The following is a 20,278-nucleotide window of genomic DNA, read 5'->3' on the forward strand; positions in this document are numbered from 1 at the left end:
ACTCACCTGACACATTGAGCATGCTGGAAAACTGAGCTATTAAATAAATAAATCTTGGTATTTGTATAGCGCCAACTTATTCCGCAGCCTTTCAGGTAATTATTACTTATTACCCCCCACCAAGCTGGGTTCTCATTTTACCAACCTCAGAAGGATGGAAGGATGGAAGGCTGGTCAACCTTGAGCCAGCTACCTGAATCATGTGGGGATTGATTTTGCAATCTTCATGTCATAGGCAAGAGCTTACACTCTGTGCCACACAAGGCTCATATTATTAAGAGCCTGTCCAGGAAAAGAAGGGTGAGTATGACAAAAAAACACACAGGGATAGAGACAGCATGGCCATGGCTATATAGCCATGCAGACAGTCCCACTGATGCTATCCCACAACAAGTCCCCTTAAATATTTTTTTATTAAAATTCCAAAAAGTGTATACATTTTTTTTTACATTGAGCCATTAGTCTTATTTTTTCACTCTTATTCCTGCATTTTACTTTTTGAGACTGGAGAAAAATACACTTGTAGAGAATACTGAATAAAGCACCATTTTACAATACTTTTTGACTACTTTTTATTCAATTTTTTCTTGGAGACAGGATGATCCAAAAAGTGCAATTCTAGCACATCTCAATAGGCAAACAGTTATGGCGGCCTTGGAGGCCTATAGAGGAACCCAGGCCGTCATAACACCTGGACGGTACCCTTAAATTGCTCAGCACCTCCATGAGCCTCTCATGATAGCTAAGTCACACGAATACCTTTCACAGATTCCTGACTACCCACAGTTGCAAAGTGGCCCAGAGTTAGTGGGACCCCTGCATAATGTTATATGTCTGTCTGTGGTACAAATATAATTGGCTATTTGTAGCCCTCCATTTTGTCCTTCATCCTCCATTTTGTATTTTCCTTTATTCTCCATTCTGCATTTTACATACGAATAGCTATGAACATTCATGTGGACTTCAAACCTGTTTGGTGTAGGAAGCTTTGATGTAACTGTGAAATGTGTATGCGACTTGTTAGTTCTTTGTATAAGATAGAGGTCTAACATATGTATATTGGTCTTACTTATACAGAACAATGCTACCTGCTTTTACTACAATTCCATTTGTATAGGTTTGTTTGTGCTCTGTCCATATACATTGTATGGCCAGGAATCTGTTGAGTCTTGTTAATCCTGTGATACCATCATCATTGTCTAGGGAATTGAGTTGTTGATTCTGAACCTTTGATCAATGAAACTGGCTACTTCAGATGGTCTCAGATTGATAACATCTTGGTTTGCAAAGCTTGGAGAATATGGCCTATGACTCAGCAAGTTATACTAGTATAAAGGATAGGAGAGGGTTTGAGAAGCAGAAGCTTTTCGAATTATGGAGTAGTAGCTGTTGGAATCTAGGAGGAGAAGCTCTTGGAATTTTTGATGGAAGGATGAGAAGCTTTGAGTAGTAGATGAGTATGTCATCTGCTGAACCCCTAGAAGTGAGGGAACCTTTGGTGATGGTAATATGTGATCTGTAATCTTTTAGGTAATAATGTAACTTGCTATCTTTATACTTTGTGATGTGACATCTGCAACCTTTATGCTTTGTATATAGCTATTATCATTTGTATATAGACATTATCCTTTGTATATTAGATCCAATAGTTGACAAACGTAGGACAATTATTCACCACTATGCTCAATTATCATTTGGTTTTAATAAATTCTTATTGTTAAACCTTTTATAGTGTCTTACTCTCTTAAAAGCGTAATCTGAACTTAAGTCTTGCTCCTTGCAGCAATACACTGTCTAGTGCCAATATCTTGTCAGTGTCTTAATTGTAGTATGCATTTGGTATGTGTATTGCACCTCTGCAGTACTGAATGGGTTAATGTCTGGATTATGTCTGCGAAATGTATCTTGTGTGTCATGTGACTATGTCTTATATATGTGTTTGCAAGGATGCTATGCTAAGTAGTCTGCTTGCAAAGAGTGGTCTGGAGAGTAGTCTGTGCAAGTCAGTGTGTGAGCCCCACAGATAAATCGGTTTCTTTGTGGAGAATGGAAGAAGCTGAGCAATTCCCTTCTGCTTGGCCTGGGCCTACCCTATCCAGGATATGCTGCTGCTACCACTAAGCACTGCGTGGGAGAGAGAAGGAAGGACCGCTGCTTGAGAGAGAAAGGCACCAGAAGCGTGAGTTTTGACCGGTAGAGTGTTGGAGGGAGAAAGTGAGTCACCAGGAGCTGGATAACACAGATAACTAAGACTGTGGATTGTCCGGATTACCCCGAAAAGTACTCCCTGTCACACCACCTTCAAGTGTAAATTGTGCCAAACTACTGTTGTACATTGGAATTTTGCCGAGGTTACAGTAAACTGACATTACCGACCGTTCCCGGTTTGTCCAGAAAGTTTTCCTGTGTGTGGAATAAGTTATTTACTATCATCAAGATTCACCACAGAGGATGGAACGGTGGCGTCACGAGTGACAAAGAACTTCAAGGTAACTACTAGTTACTTTTCCCCTGTGACCTCCCCCAGCAGTAACTTGGACGGATCATGAGCTACCCCCAGGGGAGGTAGCACCACCGTTACAAAGCCGTTATCTACCCCGCCATCTCCTTGGCTGCGGGCCCGCTCCTCGGACACTGCACTAGTGGTTGCAAGTATGCAGCGTGCACATAGGTCAATACTTTACACATGCAAGAGTACGTTCCCTGAGCCACAGCGTGGCTAATACAGTTCTAGTCCTTATTAGACAGGGGTACCGTCTCTTTAAAGGACCACTCATCTGAACTTGTAAAGACATTGAAACTGTAGCATTAAAGGGGTTGTCCGAGTTATGAAAAACGTAGTTAAAGAGTGCTAAAACAACAAAAGAAGCTCTAGTCACCGGATAGATCACCTGCTACTCCATCCTCCCTGTTGGACATTGTTTACATGGCTGCAGCTGTGACCTGCCCATATACCCACATGATTGCTGCAGCCATTCACTGGCCTCAGCGGTCACATTGCCTCTTGAGCTTTCTCTTAAAGACTAACTGCTTTTTCACTTCAGAGCTGTCCTACTACGTTGGCCATTTGTCGTCTCTTTCTGGCAACTGAAAACGGACCAGTATTGTGCTATATGAGTAGCATCTTCAGGTGCCGGAAGGAGTCGAAAATGGCCAATGGAGCAGGAGTGCTCCGAAGTGAAAATACAGGTACTCTTTAAGCCAAAAGGGTAACAAAGTATAAGGCTCTGTGCATACTACCATCATGCAGGCTAAGCCATTTTTGCTGTTAAAAACACTGGAAGCTGTGAAACAACACAATGATGTGAACTGAGTCTAAATTAACATTCATGAAACATCTTTATTAGACTCTTCCAGGTTTGGAAAAAATAGAACAAAATGTGTGAACTGGGCAGTGCACCAGTTTTTCTGATAGAAAATGATATGAGTTGCTGGCATGCCTGCTATGTTATAATTGTAAAAGTGTTATAATTTGTCAACCTCTCAGAAGTTGGAAAAATATTACTTGGAATGCAAATCTGTCTCTGCTTGGACCATAATTTCGAATCCATACTGTTTGAGATGCTTAGCTGACCATATCACTTTGCATAACATTGGCTATGTTGTTAGCATTGTTTAATGAGGAAGCTTAGCTTATGGTAATATCTTATACAGTATATGACAAGTACTTTGTTCCATTGACAGACATAAGCAAGCCTGCAATCGCTCATCGAGACTTGAGCAGTGACAACATCTTGGTGACTGCAGATTCTTCTTGTGTGATAACAGACTTTGGTTTATCGGTGGTTCTGGAGGAATGTCAAACAAAAAAGAAGCCGCAGGATCCAGCAGTACTAACCATGGTATGTGTGGGTTACACCAAGCAGTAGAAGCACAATTAGAACCTTCCAGATTTCCAAATGATTATTATTAGAGATGAGCGAGCGTACTTGCTAAGGCAAACTACTCGAGCGAGTATTGCCTTATGTGAGTACCTGCCCGCTCGTCTCAAAAGATTCGGGTGCCGGTGGGGGAGAGCGGTGAGTTGCGGGAGTGAGCAGGGGGAGAGAGTGAGAAAGAGATCTCATCCCCCCCCCCCCCCCCCCCTCCGCTGGCACCCAAATCTTTTGTGACGAGCGGGCAGGTACTTGCATAAGGCGCTACTCGCTCGAGTAGTTAGCCTTAGCGAGTACGCCCGCTCATCTCTAATTATTATCATTATTGGATCAGAATAGTAAATGCCAAGAGAAAAATGAGATTTGTGGAAACACTTATTTATGAAAGGTTGGAGAGGATGTGAAGAGCAGAAGTACACGGGTTTAGGTACAAGGTGGCTTTCATCTTTACATTACATAACTCTTTACTGGAATTGTACAGTATGTTGAGTCTCCATTTTCTCTCAGTGATCCACAAAAGCATACAGCTTATGCTTTTACTACAATTCCTAGGTTGGCTATTAATTTTCTTCCTAGGAATTTAATGTTAATTTGCGTTGGCTAGGTCACATCTAACTGATCATGTACTTTTATTAAGTCATAACTTTAGTTTTGTATCAATTGAGCCGGTATTTTAACTGGCCATATATGTTATACTGCATATCACTGCACACAAACATCACACCCAATTGTGGCAGATTGCAAACGTGTCATTGCGCACAGCACACACATCTGTTTTTTTTTGTTGCAAGTCTGGAGCTGCCTGGAAATCTGAAGTATGGCATACCTTCTATGGTCTGCAGAAAATATCTGTATTGGTTTTCCCATGGCTCAAAAGATTGCAAGTCTATACTTGCAACCTCTCGAAACCATGGGAAAGTCAATGTGGATTTTTTTGGTCCTACAGACAACAGAAAGTATACGTCAGGTCTCCAGGCAGCTCCAGATTTGAAAAAACAAAGACACATGTGCCATGCGCAATGACACGTTTGTTTGCAATCTTCCACAATTGAGTGTGATGCGTGCAGTGATATAGTATGCTGCATAGGATATACGACCAGCTAAACTATCTGCTAAATGGCTGCGTTTAAACTGAACAATATCATTCAGTTTTGTTTGTTTAAATGATTTTTCCTTCAGTCTAAGGGCTAATGCCCACGGCCGGATTTATGCTGCGTTCTCCGCGGCGTAATAATGCAGCTATTAGGTTCTATTGAACCTACTGGCTTAGCCCTCACATGCAGGATTCTACAGCAGATTTACGCTGCGGTAAAAAAAAAATCACGGCATGTTCTATTTTACCACGTTTTTCCGCAGCTGGAGGTTTCCACTAATATAGTATTAATAGAGACCGCGGAAAAACGCAGTAAAAAGTAACGTTTTTCTGTGATTGCAAACAGGGATTTTTTTGTTCATCTCCGCAGGATTCCTGTGGTGTAAAAGCACGGGCGTATCCCGCTCCGCCCATGGGCAGGAGGCCTAAATGTACCTTTAGCCTGGGTTCCCACACAGTGGAATCCCGGCGGAAATCTCGCGGTTTGGCCGCAGTGAAAAAACACGAGATTTCCGCCGGGAGAAGCGCTGCTTCAAAACCTGCGGCACTTAGCCGCGGGTTTTGAAGCGGCCTGGCCGCTCGCTCTTCTGCTGCGGCCGGCGCTCCCATAGAGGAAAGCGCGGCCGCAGCGAAGGAAGAAAAAGAATGTGCATGCTGCGGCCGGCTAATCTGCGCCACAGTGCCGGCTTCTACTGGCTTTGCTGCGGCGGACTTGCCGTCCCGTGTGGACGAGATTTCTCAGAAATCTCGTCCACATGGCCAGCTCCTCCCGGGATTAGCGGCCGAATTTCCATGACTAATCCTTCCCGTGTGAACCCAGCCTTAGAGTTACAGCCTGGGGACAAAATGTATGCTACATGGCGTAATCAGAATCCCTATCTCTAGCTTTGACAGTAATCCGTGTGTTAAAACTATTTTTTTTATCCCACCAATGATAGGGCTGGGTATTCGGTACAAGATTTTGAAAGCATGGGGGTATATATAAGCTGTTGGCTGAGGGCATGTTTAAAGAAAGGGGTACTTTGATGGTTGATAATGGATTTGTACCAGAAGTGGTTGGGGGTTAACAAGTACCGTATGATTATTTAGCTTTCACATCTCTTCCTCTTTTTAACAACTCTGGATAATTCTAATAAACTTTTGCTTTTCTTCCACTTAGTAAAATGATACGTTTAATTTTCTTTTCACACATAAATCCGAAAAAAGCAGCATTAAAGCTGTGGGAAAGAAAGTGTGATATGTGTTACTGATCTGTATGGGGTGTGATATACAACAAGAAATATATTCCCTTCTAAATTACATGGAAATGTGCATATATCACTTTTTATAGCTGGAAGCAGTTGTATGCCTATAAACACAGCAATATTTGCCAGTAAATATGTGCCTCCCCCATGATGTGACAGCTCCATAGTCTAAGGCTGGCTTTACATAGGACAACTATCATCTGAATAGTTGCTTTAAATAGTTACTAAATAGTATGAACAAATATTGTTTGAGTGCTTTTACAGAGTGATTGTTGTTCACTTATTCAATTGTTGAACGAATTGTTGGGAGCATTTACGGGGCAAAATATTATTCAACTAGTTAGGGGGCGTGAAGTTTTTTGGTGGGTGTGTATTCCAAATTCCAACCCCCTTGCAACACACACTTATTGGTTACCAAATCCATTGAATATATGTGCAAGCAGTCTAAGTGAATACTTACTGCTGCGGTCTCTCGCAGGGCCAAAACCAATCAGAAACGGTAGCAGCAAATGTTCATTCAAAGATCAGAGGGGGCTGTTCAGTTCAGGTGTAAGGTAGAGCATTGGATAAAAGCTTGGCACATGGCGCAAACTCCCAAAGAAATGTTTTTGTGGCAGATGTGGTAAATAGAGTGATCTTTATTAAAATAATGGCAGCAATAAAACGTGTTTCACGGCTAAGAACCCCATTTATCAGTTACAATGGATAACAGGCAGCATATAGCTGTTAAAAAGGTGGAAGGGTTATATGTTCCCTTCATCCCCGCTAGTAAAAAGAATTCCCTGCTGCTGCACCTGTCACATCTGTGACAGATGCAGCAGAGGAATTCTTCAATTCTCTACCGCAGCTGTCATACATGACAGCTGCGGTAGAGGATCCTGCTGCCGGCTCCCTGTCATTGGATTTCAGGGAAGGGCTTTAAATATAAGCCCTTCCCTGAAAAACCGGTAAAAGTAGTGAAAAAAACAAATAAATACATATTCACCTCCCTTCAGCTGCCGGGGCTCAGCCGCGTCTTCTCTGCGCTGTCCCTGGCTCTTTAGTGCTGAAAGAGCTGATTGGGATTGGCTGAGGCGCTCACCCAATCACAGGTAGCTCTCACCGAATGAATGACAGCATTCATTGGGAGGCGCACACTGAACAAGCACACACCTCCCTGCAAAGTTATTGACTAGTTGTTAAAAAGACAAACAATTACCTGTTTACACCAGGCGATAATTAATCAACAAGCTACCATTTTTGGGTGAGCTGAAACTAAGTATCACTTGTGACTGCGCTCATGGCCTTGTTTACACGGAACAACTTTCACTTACATTCGCCATATCAAGCAACTATTTGCACAATAGTTTTTCCTTCTCAAGCTACTCTAATGGAAATCAGGTCCACTGCCAGTTTGGTGGTGATTAAAAAGTGTATATAGTGATGTGCAGGTTAGCAACATCACAACCTTTGATTACTTTGTTAAAATAGATAGCTGGCTTCAGTAACAATGCAATGTTGTGTGTTTTCTTTCATTGACAGATAGGAACATTGCGCTATATGTCCCCTGAGATGTTGGATGGCTCATTGAATCTTATGTCCTGGGAACAGGCTTTGACTCAGGCTGATGTATATTCACTTGGCCTCCTGTTGTGGGAAATCTTTAGTCGTTGTAGTGATTTATATGCAGGTAAGAGGTACTCAGTAATTTAACTCACAAAAACTAAATTTATGTAAATATCAGTACATTGTCCATAGGCTTAATTTCTGAAAACATATCTAAACTTATTAGGGTCAAAAAATTAAAAAGTAAGCTAAAATTAGTCCTGTTAGGAGGTATGTGGTGCTCCTGGTCTGGTGTTCCTTCATAAGGCTCTTCTTGCAACTAATATAGAGTAGATTCAAATGAATAGTAGATTTAAGGAAATATCTTGCAATGAAACAGACTTTATACTCACGAACATAAATAAACCATCGACTGACAAGCGCTCAAAATATCCAACATGCATACCTGCACACATAGCCAGATGGAATAACTATACGATGTATGAGGCATTTGTTCATATTTTGGACAAGATACTTAAGCCCGCAAGCCCACTTCAAGGGTCCTCGTTGTTTTGCAGGTCCCTACTTTAATGAGACAACTAACCCCAGGAAACCTGCCTGCATGCAGGGTGATCGTTCTGACAGGGACGACCCGGTGCTGGAACCTAGAGACCTACCTTACCCTAGATGGTAAAGGATCCACAGAAAGACATTGTTCACACCACATGTACGGAAACCTGCACAGACACTCAGGAACTTGCACTGTTCATACTGAATATACTGAAAGCTGCACAAACATGCAGGAACATGACACTGATCACATCAAAATACACATCGTACATGCCCGCTCACACCTCATGTCCGGCCACATGCACAGACACGCAGGAACATGACACTGTTCACACTGACCATACTGAACAAACAGAGGAAATACCAGCAGCCACAGCAGAGGAGTTGGTATATATGAGCAGCAGACCTGGGGGATTGGCTGGCTGGAGCAATCCACATTAAGCCAGCTTAATCAACCCAACATGTGAAGCATAGCTGCTGGAAACCCAAGTAGAACAACAGATCTCATCTGAACACTCTAACAACCTACAAGCCACTTTATTATCAACTTGTTTTTATTAAACATTTTTCATTAAACAGGGCTTCTGTACTTTTACAAAGCAAATATTGACAGACATACAATTGTACAGAGATATCTATATATTTTTCTTCTTGGAAAATATTTCCTCTCTTCAGGTCAGTAAATTCGATCATCAATACGGTTTTCCTGCCTTCTCATTTCGTACGAAGGGTACGAAATGAGAAAAGGGGGAAATGGAAAACATGGGGTCACATTACGGGTCAAAAACCTTCAACATATTTCAACAACCTAACCAACCTTGGACCAAGTTGACGACATTAATTTCTTTTCTTTGTCCTCGTCCATAAAGTCCCGAGCAGATATATATTATCCGTCCTGGATGCGTATAAGCACTCCGGCGTGCACTGGCCCCCATCTTGCCTCCCCTGTCAGTCACACCCCACCAATTGGGGGGTTGTCCATCATAGACCTCGTCATGTACCATGTGGTCGTTCTGAAGGACTCATGTATTGCTATTTTTACTCTGTGCAGTAGGATATCAATAAAACTTTCCCATATCTCTTAAATTCCCTCTACTTGTGTTTCCTTTTGGAAAGAGGCCTCCAACAAGCCACTTTAAACATCGTTGCAGAAGAATGAGAAAAGCTTTTGAGGAGCGGAACATTCATAGGGATACCAAGATACTTGTTTATAAAGCTATTGTCCTTCCAACCCTGTTGTATGCCTGCGAAACGTGGATCATCTACAAACGTCACTCTCAACTTCTGAAACAATTCCATCAGCGTTGCCTTTGAAAAATCCTGCAAATCTCTTGGGAAGACAAATGTCAGCGTTCTAGAAGAAGCAAAGACCACCAGCATTGAATCGATGATCCTTTACCATCAACTTTGACCGATCACCATCTCCCAAAGCAATTACTATACTCTCAACTCAAGAACAGAAAACTGAATTTTGGTGGACAGCAAAAGAGATTTAAATACGGGCTTAAAGCTAACCTTCAAAACTGTGGCATAAACATCGAGAACCCGGGAAGCCATGGCCCTCAAGCGCTCAATTTGGGGGTCAGCCACTACCAACAGTGCTGTGAAATTCAAAGAGGCACGAATGGAGGGCGAAAGGGAGAAATGTATCAAGAGGAAAGCACAGCAAGTCAACCCTTGTCGGGATCATCTTCCACTTGGAAACCAATGTCCCACCTGTGAAAGAACCTGCGGATCAAGAATAGGTCTCTATAGTCACCTAAAGACCCACCGCAAAGACCCCATACTTGGAAGGCAATCATGCTCGGCCACGAGTGATAGCCTATGCTGTATGATAACATCATGTCTTTTTGTTAACCATTAAAAGGTATCATATCTACAAAATTACTGGGTTTCTCTTACTAGAGAACAATCACTTACATTTTGGAATCGCTTTTTTTTCATTTCTGCATGGGTTGTATGTGGCCGCCGCCTGCAGTTTCATGGCTTCTTTTCACGTCGTGTCCATTTCAGATCCTTGTTCCTTCGGGCCGCTTCAACGGTCAGCGCGAGTAATGTTAATACCTCTACTGAGCATGCACGGTTCTAAATCCACAGGTTTGTGCCATGCATGCTCTTTGAAAAGGTTTTGTGTGATGATTCACTAATAGAACCAATTGGAGCACTTCACAGTTATTAATGGATGTGTTATGTTATGTGCTATCAGAGGAGTACAGAGGATACCGTTCCATACAAAACACATGTGGCCATGACGTAACTGTACACTTTAGAGCATGAAGAGTTAAAGCAGGTTATTAGGCCAAATACATGCAATTGTTAAACATATTTAGTATTACACACATATGACTGCTCTCACTATACCCTACAGAAAATACTCCAATCTGTCTTGAGTTGCTTACTGACATAAACATTTTTGATTTTTGACATTTTTTTGCACTGCTGTTATGGTCGCTAATTGAATGCTTTGTGCATCAGATAACCAGTGTCCTGAATTTCGTGTGGCCTTTTTGGATGAGCTGGGACCAAACCCTACCTTAGATGAGCTACGGTCATTTGTAGCGGAGAACAAGCAGCGGCCACAAGTACCCAGAAACTGGAGGAACAATCTACAGGTAAAATATGTGCGGAAAAATAGAGGAAACAAAAGTACTAAATGTATTACAACATAAAAATTATATATATATATATGTTTTTAAAAAATCAAGTTTTTCCTCATCATTTGGCACTCAATACCATAATGACAAAGTGAAAACAGAATGTTAGAAATCTTTGTAAATTCTTTAAATTGAAAAACTAAGCTTCTGCATTGACATAAGTATTCACACCCTGTAGTCAGCACTTAGTTGAAGCTTCTTTGACAGTGATTACAGCCTCCGGTCTTCTTGGGTATGATGTCACAGGGTTTATACACCTGGATTAGGGGATTTTCTGCCATACTTCTCTGCAGATCCTCTCCAGCTCTGTCAGGATGGATGGGAGTGTCTGTGGACAGTTATTTTCAGGTCTCTCCAGAGATGTTCGATTGGGTTCAAGTCAGGGCTGTGGCTGGGCCACTCAAGGACATTCACAGAGTTGTCCCAATACCACTTCTGTGTTGTCTTGGCTGTGAGTTTACGGTTATTGTCTTGTTGGAAGGTGAACCTTCTGCCCAGTCTGAGGTCCCTTACGCTCCGGGTCTGTTTTTCATTAGGAATATCTTTGTACTTTGCTCCATTTAGCTTTCCATCAGCCCTGACTAATCTTCCTTCTGAGCCGCTGAAAAGCATCTTCACATCATGATGCCGCCAGCACCATGCTTTACTCTAAGGGATGGTATTGGGCAGGTGGTGAGCCGTGCCTGGGTTCCTCCAAAAATAACATTTAGAATTGAGGCCAAAAAGTTCAATCTTGGTCTCATTAGATCAGAGAAGATTGTTTCTCACAGGATGACAATCATATAGCTACTTTTTGGCAAACTCGAGGTGCAGTGACCGAGGAGCGGGCCACGGCCTAGGAGGCAGCGGGGTAATGTTTGGGCCTTGTCACAGTGGCTCTACAGTCTCCTACCCGGAGGGTAACTGGTGACACATCCAACGGCCCAGGGCAGGTTAATAAACGAGAACCCCGATAATGGATTACCTTTTTAGTCCTGTTTTGTCTTGTGATGCCACCGTTTCTTGCACAGCGGGGGATTCCTGGATAATGGAGTAAATCCTCTCCCGTGTAGCTTCCGTGGGGGAATTCCAAGATGACAGAGTAAATCCACACACAGACGGGTACTGGTTAAGATGCAGCCTCCAGAAATCGACGGGCGACTGATCGTTTTACTTAACTTCAGATAACAGAAATAATTTCAGCAGCTTCTTAACAAGTGATGTGACAGGTAAAACTCATTCACTAGGCCATCCTTTCGGCCTCCTCCATTCTGTGCCTGTGGGTTGAAGGTACACACAGACAGCTGCCTTGCACTCTTCTCTCTGGCAGGACTAGAACAGCCCTCAGAACAGACTTTCCTGTACACACCTTGCAAACACATATATCAAACATCATCACATGACGGACAAAAATATACAAAACCAGACAGTTATCTACCTACCAGACACTTAACCCTTTCAGTGCTGCAGCTATGCACTGCACACCATTCTTGCAACATGGAAAACACTGACAACCCAATACTGAGCATACACACAATTCAGGAGGGCCCCGTTGTACTGGGCCAATACACAGGCGGTTTTCATGTGTCTTTCACTGAATAGAGGCTTCTTTCTGGCCACTCTGCCATAAAGCCCAGATTGGTGGAGTGCTGCAGTGATAGTTGACATACTGGAAGTTTCTCCCATCTGCACACAGGTTCTTTGGAGGTCAACCAGACTGGGAGGACTCCCCTTTTCCCACCTTAGCTCCCCACTATCTTATAAAATAATCAACACAACAACTTGCTGGCGTTTTACGTGGGTAGGCCACAGCTTTATTGATTTTCTCTTTCAACCAAAACAACTTTATAACTTTCCCTCTTCCATGCCGCTTAAACTGCTTCGTAACTTTTTTAACTTTAAACGCGAAAGAACCAGGCATAAGAAAGCCCCATAATGGGCCTGTACAGCCCTTCCATCCATTGCTGGCATGGAAAGAAATTTACCGCCATGAAGGATGCAGTATAACCCTATACTGCACTCCGCCCCCCACATGCCAGCCACAACGCCTCCTCTACCCCGTCCTGCAAACCTGACAGAAATGTGTCGGTGCCAATATCGCTAAGGTGTACACCGTCACCTCTGAACATACCTATCTCTCTCTTCTCTAACTCCCAGTGTCTAATAGCTACCCCCCCTATAGACTGAACAAACCTCGACATTTTAAAATTAACATTTCTCCTTGCTCTCTCTATCGCTTCCATATCCCGCGCTTCTCTCCAGAACCTTCTGGCCACAATATCTGACCAAACTAAAATAACTTTATTAAAAAATTTTTAAAAAGACATAAATCTTCTTTCATTAACGTCAACAATTCTCCCACTTTCATCTTCCCCAAATTGTTTCCACCCGCGTGGATTACCAAAATAACTCTGTCCGGAGACCGCCTGCTGACTTGCAGTACCTCGTGGAGCAGCCCGGTCCATTTTAACCCTCGTATGCCGTGCCATTGCACGCATACGTCCATTTGTCCCAGATGGGCACCCATCGGCCTTGCTCTGGCCCTCTTCTCGGCCCAATATATGTATGAGTGGCCCAATACCCACACAGTCCAGTTTGAACCTGTAGAATAAATCAAGAAACACAGGGAAATTTGTCCCCAACATCAACCTCATAACCATTTTTTACAATACCCTCAAATCCGGCCTTACATAGGACCGGTATGCCTCCGACTTCCATCTACCGACCCTTTTTACTTCCTCACTCCGTAAACCGCATACAAAAGCCGACGTGGCCGCTCCAATTCTAAATGAATGAGAACCAAAATCGTTCGGCGCAAAACCCAGACTTTTAAGGCATGACCTCATTACCGCCGTGAACTGGTACCTTGTTAATGGAGCACCCGCCGCGTGCACCAACAGCGGGCCGTCCCCGCTGTGGTGTACCATAAAGTCCCTTACTAACCTTACTGGGCACCACTCTGTCCCCAGCGCTCCTATTCGCAACCATTCCCCCGCTCCGTACACGTCCGTTTTCGATTTTCTTATACGAATTTTAATATCGTCGCTCCCGACCAAAACATCCGAAAATTGAAGACCTCCCGGCTTATTTCTACTCGCCGAGACCAGTTCCCCCAGCCGTAAAGCCGCAAAAAAGGCCAAGGAAAAAGCCGCTCTAAAAAGCGTCGCTTCTTCCACGTTCACGCATACTGACCCCATGGTTTTCATCATCACGCAAAGCAGCTCGAAAGTGATCGGGCGTCTCCCATCCCGAGAAAACTTCTCTTTTCTCCATCCTTTCAGTATCTGTGTAAAAACGAAATCTTTTGTCACGTCGCGACTCCCGTGTAGGCGTAACAAAAACTCTATCGCCGATACGTGTTTTTTCGCCGCATCCGCCGACGCTCCCAGCCCACGCAAGTTCGCCAATATATTCAACGTTACCGCTCTAGCCTGTTCCGAGTTCGGAAACCCCCCCCCCCGGCGACCTCAAACCACTGTTTCCAAATTGCGTTATACCGTCTCCAAGTGGCCTCAGTTACCGACTTACGAACCAGATTCAGGAGCTCCTTTCTATTATTTGCCATAAGAAAGCAGGGCAACATACCCCCTCGACGTCCGCCGTCGGGTGAAGCTCCCTGAATTTCGACATCTGGAATCGAGAAAGAGCGTCAGCTTTGTTATTCAAGTGTCCTGGGACATGGTTCGCTTTGAACTTTATGTTATGTTGTAAGCAACACAAAACCAAATGGCGTAACGCCGCCAACACCAATTTGGATGCCGAAGACTGTTTATTCACCGCTCTCACCACCGTCTGGTTATCCGACCAAAAACATATACTTCTGTTGGCCAAAACCGGGCCCCATAGTTCAATGGCGACCATGATGGGAAAAATTTCCAGCAGTGCTATATCTCTTGTCCATCCTCTTTCAACCCAGGCCTCCGGCCACCCGGAGTTACACCACCTGTTACCAAAGATCACACCAAAACCGCAGGCTCCGGATGCGTCAGATACTAACCCTAACTCTTCGTTGTCCACTTCCTCCCGTTGGCAAATGACCTGCCCATTGAAAGTTTTGAGGAAAACCTTCCAAATGTGCAGATCCGCCTTCATTTCCTTTGTCACCCTGACAAAATGATGAGGCTCCCTTGCCCCTTTCGTTGCCAAAGACAATCGTCTTGAAAACGCGCGACCCATGGGGATGACCCGACACGCAAAATTTAGCAGACCCAGAAGCACCTGCATTTGATGCAGTGTGACTTTCCGCGCCGTACTAACCGTCTCCACCATTTGACACAACCGCGCGATTTTTTCTTCCGGTAAACGAAAAACCATTTCCTTCGTATCGATCTCGATACCTAAGAACTCCAACGATGTCACTGGCCCGACCGTTTTTTCCGCCGACAGGGGGACGCCTGCTCTTCTCATCAGCTTCTGAAAAGATGCCAACAAAAAACCACATACGCCTGCTTCGGGGGGCCCCACGAATAAAAAATCGTCAAGATAATTAATGCAAGACCGAAGGGATGCCTGTCTCGAATCTAAGCATCCACTCTAAGAACGAGCTGAAAACCTCAAAATAATAACACGAAATCGAGCATCCCATCGGTAAACACATGTCGACAAAATAGTAACCCTCTATTCTACACCCCAAAAGATGGAAACAATCGGGGTGTACCGGCAGCAAACGGAACGCTGATTCAATGTCAGCCTTGGCTAACATTGCGCCAGCTCCGGCCCGTCGAACTAGATACACAGCCCGATCGAAAGACGCGTACGACACTGCCGCTTGCTCTTTCGTAATCCCATCGTTGACTGAATCTCCTGCCGGAAACGATAAATGATGGATAAGCCGGAACTTGCCCGGTTCCTTCTTCGGGACCAGACCCAAAGGCGAAACCCGCAAGTTCCCGAATGGGGGTTCCCGAAATGGGCCCGCCATCCGACCCAACTCCACCTCCTTCAGTAACTTCTCCATCACTAATTCTTTATTTTCGCGGGCCGATTTTAGATTGCCGCTGAGCCTAAGGGAACAAGACGGGTTATGCGGAATCCGGAAGCCCTCCGTAAAACCTGATCTAATTAGGTTTGCCTCCTGCGTCCTGCGGTACCTGACGAGCCACTGCTCCAGGTACCTGACGTTCACCGGGGCTCGCTCCTGCGCCGGGCACCCCTGGTGTAGCTGCTGCTCTCTGTCGTCTAAAGCACCGTACTGCGGAGTGCGCTCCTCCGCATACTGAGCACTCGTGACGAAATTTGCACGAGGCGTAGAATCGGCAATGACCTTCATTAAAGGCCCAACACGACCCGGAGGGTTTTGGGGCCACAGGTGCCTGCTGTCCACTGGCCCCTGCGGCGGTCCCCTGAAAAAACGGCTTCACCGGCTTTTGCGACAGAATAAGCTGGATCCATACATCCGTTGCCTTTGTGGCCCAGCTTATGTTCTTCATACCCGAAATACGACGACGAAAATCCTCGTCGTATCTCCACCACGCCGATCCTCCGTGCAGTTTATACGCGCTGTGGATGGTGTTTATATATACCAATAATTCGGGACCTTTTTGAGGACTATTTTGACACGCTACGTGCGCCAGAATCAAAAACGCCTGTAGCCAATTACCAAACGTCTTAGCCACTTTTGCTTTTTTATCGGTCCCGCGCTCCGAGAACCGCTCCTTGTCGACGGCAATATGCTCCACCGACAGTAGTGACCATATGTCAACATATAAACCATTCTTAATCTTTTCCGTCAACTCTTCTGTCAAACTCACCCCCAGAGGGGCTACCCCGCAGAATAGAGTGTCTGCGAACTTCAAACCATCACCTCCTGACTCTTCGCCCCTACGACTCGCCCCCTGCGAGCTCTCGGGTGCGTGAGCCAAACCTTTTTCCACATCAAAACGATGTACCAGCGCTTTAAGCGCACCCATAAACTCTTCGTTGCTCTTATCACTTGATGTTAAAGAGACATCCCAGACATTCTTATAGTGTGACTCACCCGCCTTGTTCCTCCCTGGTTCCGCCATGAGGAAGCTCGGGCCGGGTGGCGTTGATGTACGATCCCGCCTCTGGCCTGCGTGTCGTTCCGAACCCAATTCATGGGTGACACCACGGCTCCTCTGGCTTTGTGCACTGGATGCCCTACCGGCCGAAGATGCCAAATTATGCCTGATGTTGCGGGCAGCGTACCTATTATCTGTGGAAGAAGCCGGCGAGAGAGATGAAGTATCACGTGAAGCCCGAGCGCCCCGCTCGCGGCCCCTGCGCCTATCGTATGCAACCGCCGCTTCTGCCCTTCTCTGCGCGTCCAATACGGGGGTCCTTCCTTTCCAACCACGATCCTCTGGAGATGCCGAAGAGCTAGTAGCTACACGCGCTCTCCTACTTGGCCTAACCCGCTGCGCCCCCTTTTCGCGCCTTCGCTCCCCCGTCTCATAATACTTACCTCGCCCTGCTGCATGTTCCTCCATACCGCGCCAACTTGCTCGCTCTGCTGCCGAGCTGCCCGGTGAGCGCCCGCCTGTGCGCCGCTCGTACCGCTCGCCCTGCCCTCTTCCGGGTGTCCTTACTGCTGCTGGCGCCTGCCGCTGTGCAAAAAACCCTCGCCCCTCCCCCACCCTCGGGCAAAGGGGCTGTTGCCAACGCCCCATGCGCACTCCTTACAGATGCTCCGCTGTCTACCCTATCTTCACTGTCCCTACACTCCCTTCCCCCTACACTCCTAAAGACTCTCTTTGTAGTGCGACCCCCCCCCCCCTTCCCCCTGCGCTACCTCCACTTTGCTCTCCCTCACCACCACTAACTTCATCCGGGCTGAAAAGGGGCTCGCTCCCGTAGCCCCCTGTGGCCTCTTCCAGTAGTGCAGGCCTCCTGCCGGGACTACTTCCGGCTCGCGGATCCCTCCGCCTGTTGAGGGAGACACGTGTCCCGGTCTCCATCTCCCTGCACACCTGCACAGCCGCGGGCCTCCCCCTGCCCGCGCCGGACTTACCCGACCTCTGCACCGCTCCTCCGCTCCTGGTGAGTGTACCTCCGGCCTCCGGTCCCATTGCGACTCCACTCCTGCGATCCCCCCGCCTGGCTGCGTCCGCCGGGCGCTGCGACCGCGCCGCTCCACTCCCGCACGCTCCCGCTGCTCTCGGACTGCTTCTGCCCCCCTTCTTTGCTGCTGGGCTGGGGCTCAATCTTGTTGGTGGTTGTCTTCTTCTTTGCGGCCTCCCACGTGGTTCTGCGCCGCTGCTCTCCGCTGGTGGCTCTTCCTCTGCTCTCACCTCCGGTGCCGCCGCTGTTCCGAACTCTTCGGCCATCTTCATGAGCCACTGGGGACCCTGGCTGGCCACCGCTTCTCGAATCTGCTGCACCAACTGCTCCATGTTCAATCTTGCTTGCAGACCTCTTGCTTGCAGACCTCTTGCTTGCAGACGTCTTCACTCTTCCTCTTCTTCTGCAAACTGACTCCTCCTCTTCCTCCCCTTCTCTTTCCTATCACTCCAACCCCCTCCCTGGTCGCTTCCTTCCTCTCCATTCTAAAAACCCCGCCTCCCAGTCCCCCACAGCTTCGTTAGGCACTCTGCTGTTTCTTAGACTGACCATTGTGTTCTTGGTCACTTCTTCTACCAAGGCCCTTCTCCCCTGGCTATTTATTATGGTGGGTCGTCCAACTTAGGAAGAGTCCTGATTGTTCCAAACTTTTTTCATTTAATAATTATGGAGGCCACTGTGCTCTTGAGAACTTTCAATGCAGCAGAGATTTTTTTGTAGCCTTCTCCAGATCTGTGCCCCCACACAATCCTGTCTCTGAGCTCTACAGGCAGTTATTTCCTCCTCATGGCTTGGTTTTGGCTCTGATATGCATTGTGAGCTGGGAGACCTTATATAGACAGGGGTGTGTCTTTTAAAACTATATCCAATAAACTGAATTTACCACAGGTGATTCCCATCAAGGTATACAAACATCTCAAAGATGATCAAGAGAAATGGGAAGCCCTGAGAAAAAAAATTCAAGTGTCATTCCAAAGGATCAGAATACTTATGTCAATGCAAAATGCTAGCCACGGCAACCCAAATGAAAGCATCTATTGTTTACAATGTTGTCTGCATTCCGCGAAGTGGAGTATTGCAGAATAGAAACACAGTTTATGCTGGAAAGTTACTTTGTTATGGTGACTGTACAGTTGTAGCTATAAAACCCATTTTGTAATATATGGTTATCCTATTTATATTAGGTAGTCACAGCTCAAACGTAACACAGGCAAAAGAAATATATAAGAGTGTAATACAATAGTGGTCATAAATTATTAGAAACTATAAAAACCTATCATGTGACAATACATATTTGACATAGTGTCCATTTCATCCAGTTCTTCAAGGCATTGTGGGAAACAGTAGAAGATTGCTGGGATCCTGACTCTGAGGCTCGTCTGTCCGCCCATTGTGCAGAACAGAGACTGTCTAACCTTCGTGCACCCGTAAGCTTGCTGCCAGAGGACAGTACTTGAAACCATGGGAGTATCTAAATCTTGATGTATCAGGATAAAGTAAAAACCCCTAAATTGCACATTTTTATTTATTTTTTTGTTGGGTCATTTTTGGTTTACCTGTGCAGCTGTTACATGTTCGTTTTATGTAAATGATGAGAAGTGCCCACCCAGATTTCTCGGTACTAAATAGTAATTTAACGTTTCTATGCTCTTCACAGGTTTAACATATCTGAAAATTATTTTGTCATGGCATACTGTAATAAAAGGAGGACAACTGTGTCTTTGAAGCACAAAAAATATTTATTTCCTATTTACTGATGTGTCGCCTCTAGAGATGAGCGAACGTACTCGTTAAGGGCGATTTCGCAATCGAGCATCGCTATTTTCGAGTACCTGGCTACTCGGGTGAAAAGATTCGAGGGGGGCAGGGGGCGGCGTGGTGGAGCGGGGGGTAGCAGTGGGGAACAGGGGGGAGCTCTCTCTCTCTCCACCCCACTCCCCTCTGCAACCCCCCGCTCACCCCCGGCGCCGTCCGAATCTTTTCACCCGAGTAGTCAGGTACTCGAAAATAGCGATGCTCGATTGCGAAATCGCCCTTAACGAGTAGGTTCGCTCATCTCTAGTCGCCTCCCTTGTTAACACTTCGCAATAAGGGCTCACTCAGACAAGCATATTTAACCTGCTTATTACGCGTGTATTTTTTTACGCTTGTAATACGCACTAAAGATGCATATTTACTGTATATTTTATGCACCCGTCTGAATGGCCCAATGTAAATCAATAGGCTTTTAGCACTGGGCATTATGCGCAGTCTAAATACGCTCGTGTGGGCCCTTAGGCCGGTCTCACATGATCGTATTTCCATTGTGGAATCCGCGAT

At 45.6% G+C, this 20,278-nt stretch overlaps 1 protein-coding gene across 3 annotated transcripts in view; it reads left to right on the forward strand.

Annotated features, from left to right (window-relative positions):
• The window catches only part of AMHR2 (anti-Mullerian hormone receptor type 2), a 37,916-nt gene extending 18,258 nt beyond the window's left edge, over positions 1 to 19,658 (forward strand). For all 3 annotated transcript variants that reach the window (XM_066593779.1, XM_066593795.1, XM_066593787.1), the window contains 4 exons: positions 3,685 to 3,842; positions 7,734 to 7,881; positions 10,782 to 10,918; positions 19,279 to 19,658. In XM_066593779.1, coding sequence (XP_066449876.1) covers positions 3,685 to 3,842; positions 7,734 to 7,881; positions 10,782 to 10,918; positions 19,279 to 19,416 — 581 coding nt within the window. In that variant the 3' untranslated portion in view covers positions 19,417 to 19,658. The remainder of the gene's footprint in view (positions 1 to 3,684; positions 3,843 to 7,733; positions 7,882 to 10,781; positions 10,919 to 19,278) is intronic.
• Positions 19,659 to 20,278: the final 620 nt, after the last annotated feature.

This window comes from Eleutherodactylus coqui, chromosome 1, assembly GCF_035609145.1.
Source record: "Eleutherodactylus coqui strain aEleCoq1 chromosome 1, aEleCoq1.hap1, whole genome shotgun sequence".
Taxonomy (NCBI): domain Eukaryota; kingdom Metazoa; phylum Chordata; class Amphibia; order Anura; family Eleutherodactylidae; genus Eleutherodactylus; species Eleutherodactylus coqui.